At 53.4% G+C, this 12956-nt stretch overlaps 1 protein-coding gene across 1 annotated transcript in view; it reads left to right on the top strand.

The window, feature by feature from the left end:
- Positions 1-1066: 1066 nt before the first annotated feature.
- The window catches only part of GIT2 (GIT ArfGAP 2), a 34888-nt gene continuing 22998 nt past the window's right edge, over positions 1067-12956 (top strand). Inside the window, exons 1-8 of the mRNA XM_056859248.1 lie at positions 1067-1134; positions 3191-3324; positions 4857-4969; positions 6782-6887; positions 8482-8568; positions 8683-8813; positions 9208-9302; positions 10338-10383. Of these exons, the coding sequence (XP_056715226.1) occupies positions 1083-1134; positions 3191-3324; positions 4857-4969; positions 6782-6887; positions 8482-8568; positions 8683-8813; positions 9208-9302; positions 10338-10383 (764 nt within the window). The 5' untranslated portion in view covers positions 1067-1082. The remainder of the gene's footprint in view (positions 1135-3190; positions 3325-4856; positions 4970-6781; positions 6888-8481; positions 8569-8682; positions 8814-9207; positions 9303-10337; positions 10384-12956) is intronic.

Below are 12956 nucleotides of genomic sequence, written 5' to 3'. Positions count from 1 at the left end.
CCCCCCCGGCCTTCCACCCCCTGCCGGCCCTGGGCTACCAGGAAGGGAGCCCGGCCAGTCCCCGCCTGCCTCCGGGGAGGCTCCCGCGCGGGCCGGCCCAGCCCAGCCGTCGTTGACGCGGCGGGTGGGCGGGAGGGAGGGAGGGCAACCGCCGCCTGTCCCTCGGGGGCTCCCGTAGAAGCCGCAGGCGCCATGTTGGGTGAGGGCAAGGGCGGCCGGCCCGCGCCACGGAGACATGTTGGGAAAGGGCGGCCCGTGGGCGTGGCGCCCCCTCGGCCGCCATTTTGGGTGAGGGCAGCCCCAAGCCGAGCGAGGGCGCCGCGTCGCTTCTTCTCCCTGACGGAGACGGAGGCTTCGTCGGGGCCTGGAGGATTCTGGGTGTCTCCCAGAAGCACCTCAGAGATTAGGAACACCTATTAAAAGACTCAACTGTCGTAGTTTGGGCACGTCATGAGACGACAGGAGTCGCCGGAAAAGACAATAAGGCCAGGAAACGTTGAGGGCAGCAGGAAAAGAGGAAGACCCAACAAGAGATGGACTGACTCTATGAAGGAAGCCACGGCCCTCAGTTTGCAAGATCTGAGCAAGGCTGTCAAAGACAGGACATTTTGGAGGACATTGATTCATAGGGTCGCCATGAATCGGAAGCGACATGACGGCACTTAACACACACACATTAAAATACGAGCTTTCGTGAGTCACAGCTCAGATATGTGGTGGGGGATCCCGTCTTAAAAATAGAGAAAATGTTGCGTCAGTGTTGTAATCCTAACTGGTGTTTTAACCCTAAACATTCCGGCATACAACTCTGTTAAAGAAAGGGTGAGGGGATTGCCAGCAGCAAAGATGGCCGCTCCCCACTCCTTGCCAGGCGTCTCTGGGTCGCCGCCTCCGCCCCTCTCAGCCGAGCGATGACCAGGCGCCCGCTAGTGGCGTCACGAGCGGCTTGGCGAATGGCGCTGTCGAAGCCGGAGCGCGCCGCTGGCGTACGCATGCGCGGGGCGGCTGGCCCGTGGCTGGCGGCGCGCAAAGGGACCCGTTAGCGGCGGCGGCTCCGGATCGGCGCCGGGCCCTGCGCGGCCATGTCCAAGCGGCTGCGGAGCAGCGAGGTCTGCGCGGACTGCAGCGCTCCGGGTAAGAGCTGGGGGGGGGGGTGAGGAGGAAGCCCCGCTCTCCGCTGCCTCTGAGCGCGTGCAGAGCGCCTCCCTGCTATGGGCAGGCGTCTGCCGCGTCTCCCCCGCATTCCCTTGTTCGGGTGTGCGGGGTGTGTGTGTGTGTTGAAGCGCGTGTCAGCATTAGGGGAGGGGCTGTGGCTCAGTGGCAGAGCCTCTGCTTGGCAGGCAGAAGGTCCCAGGTTCAATCCCCGGTGGCACCTCCAGTTAACTAGGCAAGTAGGTGATGTGAAGCACCTCAGCCCCTGGAGAGCTGCTGCCGATCTCGTGCAAGCACCAGGTCATTCCTGACCCATGGGTTGATGCCACACCCCAATGTTTACTTTGTCAGACTATGTTTACGGGGTGGTTTGCCAGTGCCTTCCCCAGTCCTCTACGCTTTACCCCCAGCAAGCTGGGGACTCATTTCACTGAGCTCGGAAGGATGGAAGGCTGAGTCGACCTTGAGGCGGCTACCTGAACCCGACTTCTGCCGGCATCGAACTCAGGTCATGAGCAGAGCCTTTGACTGCAGCACTGCATCTTTACCACTCTGCACCATAGGGCTATTGTGGGGGGTTCCTAAAGACAGCCCTCTCCCCCTCCTCTCCCCTCCGCTTGGAAGGGAGGAGCTGGGCCGCCTGGCAAAGGAGCTGCAGACAGGAAGCTACTTGCAGAAGTGGCAGAGTAGCCCCCCACCCCACCCACAGGCAAGTGGGCAATGCCAGACCCACTCTCAGCTGACTGCCCCCTCGTGCCCCCCTCTGGCTGCAGCCCGACCACCCCCCAGGGCACAGCTCCTGCACCACCAGACCTCCTTGCTGGCGTCCCAGCCTCTGCCTGGCAGTCCTAAGTGCAGTTTGAGAATCGGGCTTGTCCTCGATGCTGCTGGCCTGCTGGTCTGTCCCTGAGATTGGCATCTTGGCGATGCCCTTCGCACACCAAGTCCAAGCGGCATACACATGTCAAGAGGACTGTGTGGAGCAGGCTGTTCCTGTCATCCTGGGAGTGCTGTGCTCCGCAGTCAAGCGGGCAACCTCTGGCAGAGAAGCTCTTACAGTTAGACTCAGTGTTCAGTACAAAAGTAGACATTTGTACACCCAATCCACACTCTCACGTATGGCTTGACAACTCGAAAACAGTCTTTTCGAGAGCTGCCGGGGGCCAGCCCAAGTTGTGGAGGTGGGGGGGGGGGGGGCTGCATCCGGCCCATGTGCCATGGTGAGTTCTGCCAGTATGTGTTTGTTATTTATTTAGAAAATTTACACACAGCTTCTCCTGAGACCTGCTGGATGTATCTTGCAACCAAGAGAATATGCACTGAGCATCGTTGCAGAAGGTGCCTTTTGCAGTCAAGCAGTGTTTGGGAGGAAGCCTGACCTGCCAGGCCCATGATATTGACGGGCTCTTCCTAAGTCTGTCCGTGGGAATGGCCGTATTTGGCTGTTGCAGAAATCCTGTCACATAAGACAGGCAACAGAAGGGTTTTCTGGCTATGGGAGGGCACTTCTGTGAGGACCCGACTGGCCATTTGTCTCAGCTGCTCCACACTTTTTCAAGTTATGAGGCACCTGTTGATGTAAAGATCTGGAGTTCTCAATGCCAAGTAGCAGTCCCCTCCCCCTTCCAGCTTCCTATAAAGAGTTCTTGTGTCTTGGCAGCAAACTTCCCATATTGCCCCATTTCACCAAGGCCTCCGCCTGTGACTAAAGACTAAGTTTGACTTGAGCCTTTTCACGCTTCCTGTTTTGAGCGGCCCTCATGTGTTCCTGTCAGCGCATGCCCCTCCTTGCAGGCGGAATGGGTCCAGCTTTTTTTTTTTTTTGAGCTTACTGATTTGTAAATTTTAAAAATTAGGTTGAAAAAAAGGTTAACTAACTTGGGCAATGGTTGTATTTGTGTGCTTGTTGCTTCCTGTTGCCCAGCAGCACATGAGGTTGAGCGAAAGGAGTACCTCCTGTCGGCTGAGCGGCTCTAACTGGGCTCCTGCCTCTTCCGCTTGCTCCGTGTGCTCAACCGCCGCTGGCGTTCTCTTTCAGACCCGTGCTGGGCATCCATCAACCGGGGGGTCTTGATCTGCGATGAGTGCTGCAGCGTCCACCGGAGCCTGGGCCGCCACATCTCCCAAGTCAAGCACCTCAAGCACACGCCGTGGCCCCCGACGTTGCTGCAGGTAAGCTGCAGGCTGGCCGTCCTTTCTTGCAGGTGCCTGCAAAAGTGAGCAAGGCCACCTGGCATACAGGTGCCTGCTGTGGGCATTTCCGGCCCTGTGGGGATGGGGGGTAGCGGAAGGGTTTTCTTTTGGAAAGCTTCCTTGCCTAGCCAGTGCTCTGTATGCATATCCTTGAGCGTGTCCCAGAATTCTCCGTGATGCACAAGAAAGTAGTTGAGGAGGAAAGTGTCCCCCGAAAATAGATGGTCTAAAAACTGCTGTTTGGTGGAACCGTGCAGAGAAGTGCAGTGGTTCACATAGAGTCTGATGGTACCCCTTCCTCCATCGTAGCAGTACTGTTTGTCAGGATTCCGTGCCTTGTCCTCTTCAGTTCCTACCAAGCTTTTGAACATTCTGTGATGTAGAAGCAACTCTTTGGTCAGGAGGGGGGACTTTGAAACAACGTACAACAACTGAATAGTGTACTGCATAACGTACAAGACAAAACAACATGGGGTCCCAGCTGCCTTGAGAGTCCCTCAGTGCTGTGAGGCAGGATACCCTCCCCATCCTTTGAGGGCCATATAATCTGCCTGGTGCTGTTTGTTTACAGAGAAATGTGCTTGTGCATCCTGTCAAGGGTTTTTCCAGGCACTGTAAAACAATCAGCTGCTTGGACCTTGATACTCTACTGAAAGCTTGGTAACCAGGGCAAGCTACATGACCTATACAATAAAGCACTATACAATAAAGCACTGATTATTGATTGCTAGAGTAATAGGAAGAGGGATGTGGGTTTGCTTGGGGGGGTTAAATGGTTTTGTGACGGTTGAGCTTGGAAATTGGGTTGAAATGCAAGAAGTTGTCCATGCAGGGGCCCCCAAGTGGTAGGTGTTGCATTCGGAGGTGGGCTGGAGGAGCTGAGCTGGAGCTAAGCAAAGTATTCATTTTTCACATGTTGGCTTTTGTGGGTGAAATTCTGATGGGGGGTATTTATTTATTTAAAACATTAATTAGCCACCTTTCTCTCTTGTGGAATTCCAGACGGCTCACTATGTTAGTGAAACATTATTAGTCAATAAAAAAACAATAAAACATCAATTCTAAAACCACCTAGAAAGTCAACAATTTAGAAATGCCAATTAGGACTGCCAATAAAAAACTAAATCCATCCAAGGCAGTCCTAAATAAAACCGTCTTCAACTGCCTCCTGAAGATGGACAACGAGGCAGCTGAAATTCTGGAACTGAAGTCTTCTCTTTGGTAAACCCCAAACCTGAACTTTGCTCTGAAGGCCGAGTTGTCAAACAGTTTGAATCCTTGGAAATTTCTGTTGTGCTGTGATGTTTACCCTGACAATTTCAACTTTGTACTTGAATCTGCTTTAACAGACAAACAAAAAGAGCATCCACTCCAGCACTTTTGAAAACCAGCTTAAAAAAATATAAAAGCCCACTCAGACATGTCTGTGCCGTGACAATCCCCTCTGCCAGAGGTGTGGTGCCTGCCTTGCCGCTGTTCAGCGCTCATGGTTTGCGTTCTGTCTTTTACAGATGGTGGAGACCTTGTACAATAACGGCGCCAACTCCATCTGGGAGCATTCGTTGCTGGATCCTGCATCGGTCATGAGCGGAAGGCGCAAAGCAAACCCCCAGGACAAAGTGCAGTAAGTGGGACCGTTAGGGCATTGCCTGGCATTTCCCTGGGGGGGGGGGGCAGAAGGGAAAGTACATCTGCATTTGCCAAACCGTGGCAGAAGCAACTACAGATGTGCGTGGGCCTAATCCTGCCTCCTTTGTTGGCAGTGAAGGTGACAAATGTCCACAAAACCAGGGCATTCCCTTTCTTCAGGGAGGGAGGGTCCCGGGGTCACCTTCTGCTGATGTGAGCACAGCAGTGAGATTTCAGTTGTTTGGTCTGACTCTCCAGAGCTCTCTGCTGAAGAAAGCGGCCCTGCCCAGGGTGAAAGTTGGTCAGTTATTTCCAATCCAGACTTGAATGAGACCCCCGTCACACCCCCTCTTTTGCCACCTGCCCCCCAGCTCTCCCTTGCACGGCATCTCTTTTCCAAACCTCTGCCACCTTCTCCTCAAAGCTTCCTCTCCTCAGGCTGCATTAAATGGTTTCTCCCCCCAATGCTGCATTGACTGGCATCCCTTGGGGGTAACAGCACTGCTTGTCAACGTTCCCTCGCCCTTCCTGCTCAAGACAGGCCACTGTTGTGAACACTCCGTGGCATCCCAGTGGTGGTGGTTTGCAGAGAAAATATTGTGTAGAGCTTCTGCGTGCCTTTGATTTTTTTTAAAAAAATCCTCCCTTGAGGTCCCCTTCAAGATTCCAGCTCTGTAAGATGCTGTGAGAGAGCCAGCATGGTGTAGTGGTTAAGAGCGGTGGTTTGGAGTGGTGGACTCTGATCTGGAGAATCGGGTTTGATTCCCCACTCCTCCACATGAGCAGCCGAGGTTAATCTGGTGAACTGGGTTGGTTTCCCCACTCCAACACATGCAGCCTGCTGGGTGACCTTGGGCTAGTCACAGCTCTCTCAGCCCCACCCACCTCACAGGGTGTCTCTTGTGGGGAGGGGAAGGGAAGGGGATTGTAAGCCGGTTTGAGTCTTCCTTAAGTGGTAGAGAAAGTCGGCATATAAAAAACAGCTTCTTCCTCTCCTTGTCTGACTGGCCTGCCTGGGATTGGGTGGGAACTAGAAACATGTTGGGTTGAACGTGAGAATCCTGGTGTTGCTGCTCTGTCAGCCCTTGTCTGATGGAGCAGCAGTGCCTTGTTCTGTGGTGGGCCCCATTTCTGCATTTGCTGCCCCCCCCCCCCCCGGCAAGCCTTGGCTTACTTGCAGGAACTCATTGCTTACTTATTTTTAAATGTATATTCCATGATTTTTCCTACATGGGGCTCACAGCAGTTTACAGTCCAATAAAAGTCCAGTCACAGTAATAAACCCACTCCAGTCCCAGTGTCAGCATTTGCAACGATAAAACTTGCAGATTAATTTCTGCCTGTAGAGCTCTGCATTCCGTCACCTCCGAAATCCTGAGAGAAGGGCTGACCTCCTCCAGGAGGCTGTTCTGTGTTGTGGGGGCGTTTATGGGGAAATCCTGTGCCCGAGCCACAGTCGCCCCCGCACCCTTAATGGAGGGCATGTTCACATGAACACACATGAAGCTGCCTTATACTGAATCAGACCCTTGGTCCATCAAAGTCAGTATTATCTGCTCAGACCGGCAGCAGCTCCCCAGGATCTCAGGCAGAAGTCTTTCACATCACCTACTTGCCTAGTCCCTTTAACTGGAGATGCCGGGGATTGAACCTGGGACCTTCTGCATGCCAAATAGAGGCTCTACCACTGAGCCACAGCCCCTCCCATTCAGTAGGAGCTTCTGAGCGGGGTGTGGTTGCCCACGGGTTGGCGTGGGGAGGGTCCGCGCCCTCTGCATCTTCTCTCCCTCTTTGACCCTCTTTGCAGCCCTAACAAAGCAGAGTTCATCCGAGCGAAATACCAGATGTTGGCCTTCGTTCATCGCTTGCCATGTCGGGACGACGACAGTGTCACCGCCAAAGACCTGAGTAAGGTAGGGATCATTCTGTAGGCAGGCAGTGAGCAGCCTTCGTGGCTCCAGCTCGGGGTGGAGTGGGGGCTGCACCTGCCGTTTCAGCAGGGCAGGGCTGTGCAGCCTGCTGTCCACCAAATGCGTTTCCCTCTGCTTGGCTTTGTCTGGCCTGCGCAGTGGCAGGAGTCAGGCACTGTCTACCCAGTCAACACAACATGTTAGCTTGGGAGCCAGCGTGGTGTAGTGGTTAAGAGTGGTGGTTTGGAGCGGTGGACTATGATCTGGAGAATCAGGTTTGATTCCCCACTTGTCCACATGAGCGTCGGAGGCTAATCTGGAGAACGGGGTTGGTTTCCGCACTCCTACACATGAAGCCAGCTGGGTGACCTTGGGCTAATCACAGCTCTCTTAGAGCTCTCTCACCTCATGGGGTGCCTGTTGTGGAGAAGGGAAGGTGATTGTAAGCCGGTTTGATTCTTCCTTAAGTGGTAGAGAAAGTCGGCATATAAAAACCAACTCTTCTTCTTCTTTGGGGGTGAACTGGGGGTTGTCAGTCTATAAGGGAGGGGAGTTTTCCCATGGCTTTCCCCCTTCCCTCAGCTGCACCACCTGGCTATGCCTCCAGAAGTGGCAAGAGAATCCAGGTAGCTGGCCTTGCTCCCCCATCACCAAGCATACTTTTTTAAAAAAAGGTAAAGGTCCCCTGTGCAAGCATCGGGCCATTCCTGACCCATGCGGTGATGTAACATCCCAACGTTTACTAGACAGACTTTGTTTACGGGGTGGTTTGCCAGTGCCTTCCCTAGTCATCATCCCTTTACCCCCAGCAAGCTGGGTACTCATTTCACTGAGCTCGGAAGGATGGAAGGCTGAGTCAACCTTGAGCCGGCTACCTGAAATCGACTTCTGTCGGGATCGAACTCAGGTCATGAGCAGATTTTGGACTGCAGTACTGCAGTTTACCACTCTGCGCCACGGGGCTCCTAAGCACACTTTTAAGGCAGCAACAATTGTTGGAAGGGTCCTCCAAGGTCATCTAGTCCAACCCCCTGCACAATGCAGGAAATTCACCACTACCTCCCCCCCACACCCCCAGTGACCCTTACTCCATGCCCAGAAGATGGCCACGGTGCCCTCCCTAAGGTCATAGAATCAGCACTGCTGACAGATGGCCATCTAGCCTCTGCTTAAAAACCTCCAGGGAAGGAGAGCTCACCACCTCCCGAGGAAGCCTGTTCCACTGAGGAACCTCTGTAACTGTCAGAAAATTCTTCCTAATGTCTAGATGGAAACTCTTGATTTAACTTCAACCTGTCGGTTCTGGTTTTGTGGAGGTTGTCTCTTGACCAGGAAATGCTTCTTGTGAATCTGTTTTCACTTTTCACTGGATTGGAGTTAAGGTCTCAGAGACTCTGCATAAAGGACCCCTTGCGTCTCTCTGTGTGTCTGTTGGGTTGTTGCGAGCCCTGTGATCTCTTGTTGGAGTTTAAGCGGAGCTTGGGGGGGTGCAGCAAGATGGCTGTCCTAAGTGCGGGGTCCTCAGTGGTGGTAAAGGAAACATAATATCAGAAGCATGAGAAATGGAGGCCTAATCCTGTCCTTATCTTGGTTTCAGCAACTGCATTCCAGCGTGAGGACTGGGAACCTGGAGACGTGTTTGCGGCTGCTCTCTCTGGGAGCTCAGGCCAACTTTTTCAACCCGGTAAGAAAATGCCTTTTACTGGCACGGCGGGAAACTCCTTTTAGAGCATGTAGTCATCCTTTTTGAATTTGAGACGACAGCTTCTGAGCAAATGCATGTTAAAAATCTTTGCAGGAGAAAGGGAACACCCCGCTTCATGTGGCTGCCAAAACCGGTCAGATTTTACAAGCTGAGTTGCTGGCTGTGTACGGGGCGGATCCTGGCACGCAAGACTCCAGCGGGAAGACTCCCGTTGACTATGCAAAGTGAGCAGTATTGGCACTCGAAGGGGCTTTTTTTCTCTCTGGACAAAGAGAGCGTTTCTTCTATTCTAATGTGGAGCGTGGAGGGGGAGGGCAGATTGAATTTTGCCGCTAAATGATGCATGAACCATTTCATGTGCATCGCCTTTTCCCCTTTGCTTTGGGGGCACGACTAGATGTGTGATATAAGGGTGGTGCTGGAGTCTCACCCTGATGAAATAAAGTCTTGATCCTTCAGTGGCTTTTGGCCTGGAAGCCTCTTCCTGGTGCTGTGAACAGTCCCACTCTTCTCGGTTAGGATCATAACCTTGGTGAGGCCTGCAACTGGAATGATAATAAACTTGATTTTGTTCTGACTGAATTCTGACTTGATTTCTCGTCCCCTCGGGCCCAACAGGCAAGGTGGGTATCATGAACTGGCAGAACGCCTGGTGGAAATCCAGTACGAGCTGACTGACCGGCTGGCGTTCTACCTTTGTGGCCGAAGACCTGGTAAGGGCCGCTCTGGCTTTGGGAAAGGGGGTGGGGGAGCTTGGGGTCTTGACTTGGGGGACCACAGGTCCTTCTGTCTGCTTCAGCCTCAGGTCCATTTTTCAGCTCTAGAGTGATTGGAGTTGCTACAGTCTTCCATCACTCATCGATCAAGAGAGATTGACCACTGTCTTCTGGCTTGTAAAAAGCCAAGCAAGACAAGGGGAGGAGGGGGGAGATGGGGGGAGCTAGAGGGGAAAGTTAATTCTGACAATGTGGAGGTGAAGGTCAACTTTTATATCTGGCTGGGCGAAGCTGAATTTTCCTTGCTGGTGTTCTATCTGGAGGCCGGGGGGTGGTCACCTGCCAGTGAGGGTTAGGGTCCTCTGGGTGATGGCCGGGTGTCCTTCCCCTGATGTCTGCATGCCCCGGCTAGTTTAGTGGGGCTGAGTCTTGTCCCAGGAGAGTCACCCTCTTGGACTTGGGGATTCTGCTCATGCTCAGCCAGCATGGTGTAGTGGTTAAGAGCTGTGGTTTGAAGCGGTGAACTCTGATCTGGAGAACCACGTTCGATCCCCCACTCCTCCACATGATCTGCAGATGCTAATCTGGTGAACTGGGTTGATTTCCCCACTCCTCCCCATGAAGCCAGCTGGGTGACCTTGGGCTAGTCATAGCTCTCTTAGAGCTTTCTCAGCCCCACCTACCTCACAGGGTGTCTGTTGTGGGGAGGGGAAGGGAAGGGGATTGTAAGCCGGTTTGATTCTCCCTTAAGTGGTAGAGAAAGTCGGCATATAAAAAACAACTCTTCTTCTTCTTCAGTGTGCAGGGTGGGTGTTGGAAGGGGCAGCAGAGGGCATTCAGTAGCCGACCCAGCTGACGCTGGCCTTCAGGCCTCAAGTTACTCTGTGAACTTTGTGGTTAAGTGGGGACAGGAACTGGAATCTTCCAGGCCTGCCCAACAGTCCACCTACTATCCAGCTGTGGCATTTGGAAAGCTGAGATGGAGCCTGAGCCTCTCCAGCCCCTGACGCGGTCTCAAAACTTCTGTTTCAGATCACAAAAGTGGGCAGCATTTCATTATACCTCAGATGGCAGACAGGTAAGGTTACTGATCGGGCACTGAGAGTGTGGAACAATCTGATTTGTTAATATTTAATACTAGGGTTTTATCAGTGAGGCTGAAGACAGGATAAGGACCAAGAAGTTCATTGGTGGTTAAAAAGGATGTTGCTTTTTGTCATCCTGCTTGAAGCGCTTGGTCTGCTAGAAACTGCCCTGCTGGGTGGGACAGAGCTACCTGTCTACTGATAAATAAGGCAGAGAGTGTTGGCAAATGTAACGGGTGATGTATTTTTCTTCTTACTGCTGTGCATTGGAAATTCAGGCGGCTGTAAGTATGCCTCTATGCTTTTGGTTTGACTCTTAGAATCATAGACCTGGAAGGGACCACCAGGGTAATCTAGTCCAATCCCCTGCACAATGCAGGAATTTCAAAAATACTTCCCACACACACCCCCAGTGACCCCTACTCCATGCCCAGAAGATGCCCAAGATGCCCTCCCTCTGCTTAAGGTCATAGAATCAGCATTGCTGACAGATGGCCATCTAGCCTCTGCTTAAAACTCTCCAGGGAAGGAGCACTTACCACCTCCCAAGGAAGCCTGCTCCTCTGAGAAACCGCTCTGTTAGAAAATTCTTCCTAATATCTAGATGGAAACTCTTTTGATTTAATTTCAACCCGTTGGTTCTGGTCCGACCTTCTGGGGCAACATTAAACAACTCATTTGCAAATTTTGTTTGCTTATATTTAAATGTCCTTGAAGTCCCCTATGGTAATCTCCGTCCGCAGTAAAAGCATGTAGCCAAACCGTAGCCCAATCGATCCAGTGCAATTTAAACCTGCAAGCTCAGAAGCTACTTGTATCAGCGCAAAGACAGAAGGTAGCGAGCTGAACAGCTTGACAGAAGAGATGAGTTTTCCCTCATCCCCTTCAAAATCACGGCAGACTGGACGGACTCTACTGAGAGGGAGTTCAGAAATGTTGGAGCTGCCTTTGAAACACTCAATTCTTAGACGACGCTAACTTCGCCATTACTTAGTCACAGAGATCCTGGGCCAAACTACACATTACACTCCCCTGACCCACCTGGCTTTCCCCACAGCAGCTGTGGGGAACTTACCCAAGTGCCACAGGGCCCCATTTGTATTTTTATTGGCACTGCGGCCTCCCCCTCCCACACAAAACATTGTCCTGAGCTAAAGTGGCCCAGGCAGCTGCTCGTTGCCCTGTTCTGGGGGCCGCCTTCAGCTCGGGAAAAAGGCAGGGGGGGGGGAAAGAGAGGCTGAAACCCGTCCTCCCCTGAACCAGGCCCTGCAGAGCTTGGGTAAGTTCCCTGCAGTTGCCACGTGGCTGTGGAGAAGGTGAATCGAGTCAGCCCATAGCTGAACGTATTGTGTCGTTTCGCCCTCCGTCACACCTGATGCTGAGGGTGCCATCAGCATTCCGCTGACTCCTCCAGACGATCTCGCTGCCTCCCTTGGGGTTGTGTAGAGGGTAAATAACAGGGATGATGACATCTGGAGCCCCACAGGACAGTTCTGAGGGGGAGAAACATCACCTGGCCCCTTCCTGTAGCCTTGCCCCATGAGATGGGGGGCATAATGGCTGCAGGGCTTCCCAGCTTCCACGAGTGAGCTAGACGGAGATCGTCAGAAGCCACTGACAGACCCAGGAGGATCCCCCGTGCCGTGCTCCTCTTGACTCTCTTTCCTGGGACAGCTAATCTCCCTGGGCAGTTTCTGTCCTGAGACTCAGCTGGAGACTAGCCAGGCTGGAACGGACCCACGGGCTCCTTTGGGGGGCAGTCCTGTCTATCAGGGCCAGGCCATGCACAGCTGGTGCCTCTGCACGTGGCCCCCCTCGAGGGGCCTGTGGCCCTGGGCGGTGAACTCTTCTCTCTCTCCTGCTAATCTTCTGAGCAGCTCACAGCACTGTTGGTCAGATTACTGACAACTTCAGACTGGGTTGTGGGATTAGGTATCTTCAGGTCCCTGCCCTCGGGGCAGGGCGGGGGGGGGGGTTCAGTCTAAATTTTGGGAATGGGTGGGGCAGGGACAACAGAGGGACTGAAGGAAGAGACAAAGGCAGTGAGAAGAGGCGGTGTGCATGGGATCATTGGCATTTCTGGGTTGCCAAGCTGTGGGGCGGCGGTCTCCCTCTGGCTCTTCTGCTGTGGGTGTTCTGGGTCCCCTGCGGGAACTGTTCTTGGGGCTGTCCTGTACCTGCAGAGTGGTCTGTCTTGGGGACTTCCTGTGTTCGCCCCCTTCAGGGCTTTGCCCTACAAATTCTGTCTTCATTTCTGCCACAGCCCAATAAACGAGACTTTGCTTGATTTATTATGACAGCCTGTGCTCTGGGCCATGAAGAGTGTGATGCTGGCATGTGACCGTGCGTTTTCCGCTGCCCCTCCTTGTGCTTCATCCTTGCCTCTGCCGCTGGCTCAGGGCCCTGGGTCTTGTTTCTGCTTCTACTCCCCTCGTCTGTTGCTGAGGTGGTCCCTCTGCTGTGGAGCCCCGTTCCTCTCGCTGGGCGCTTTGCAGCAGCTCATTTACAGGGAAGGGTCTTGTCCAGTGGAAGTGCCTCCCCCCCGCCAGGAACGTGCCTTCTGCAG

This window comes from Euleptes europaea, chromosome 13, assembly GCF_029931775.1.
Source record: "Euleptes europaea isolate rEulEur1 chromosome 13, rEulEur1.hap1, whole genome shotgun sequence".
Taxonomy (NCBI): Eukaryota; Metazoa; Chordata; class Lepidosauria; order Squamata; family Sphaerodactylidae; genus Euleptes; species Euleptes europaea.
Note: the sequence above shows the minus strand (reverse complement) of the source record. Positions and strands in the feature narration are given on the sequence as shown.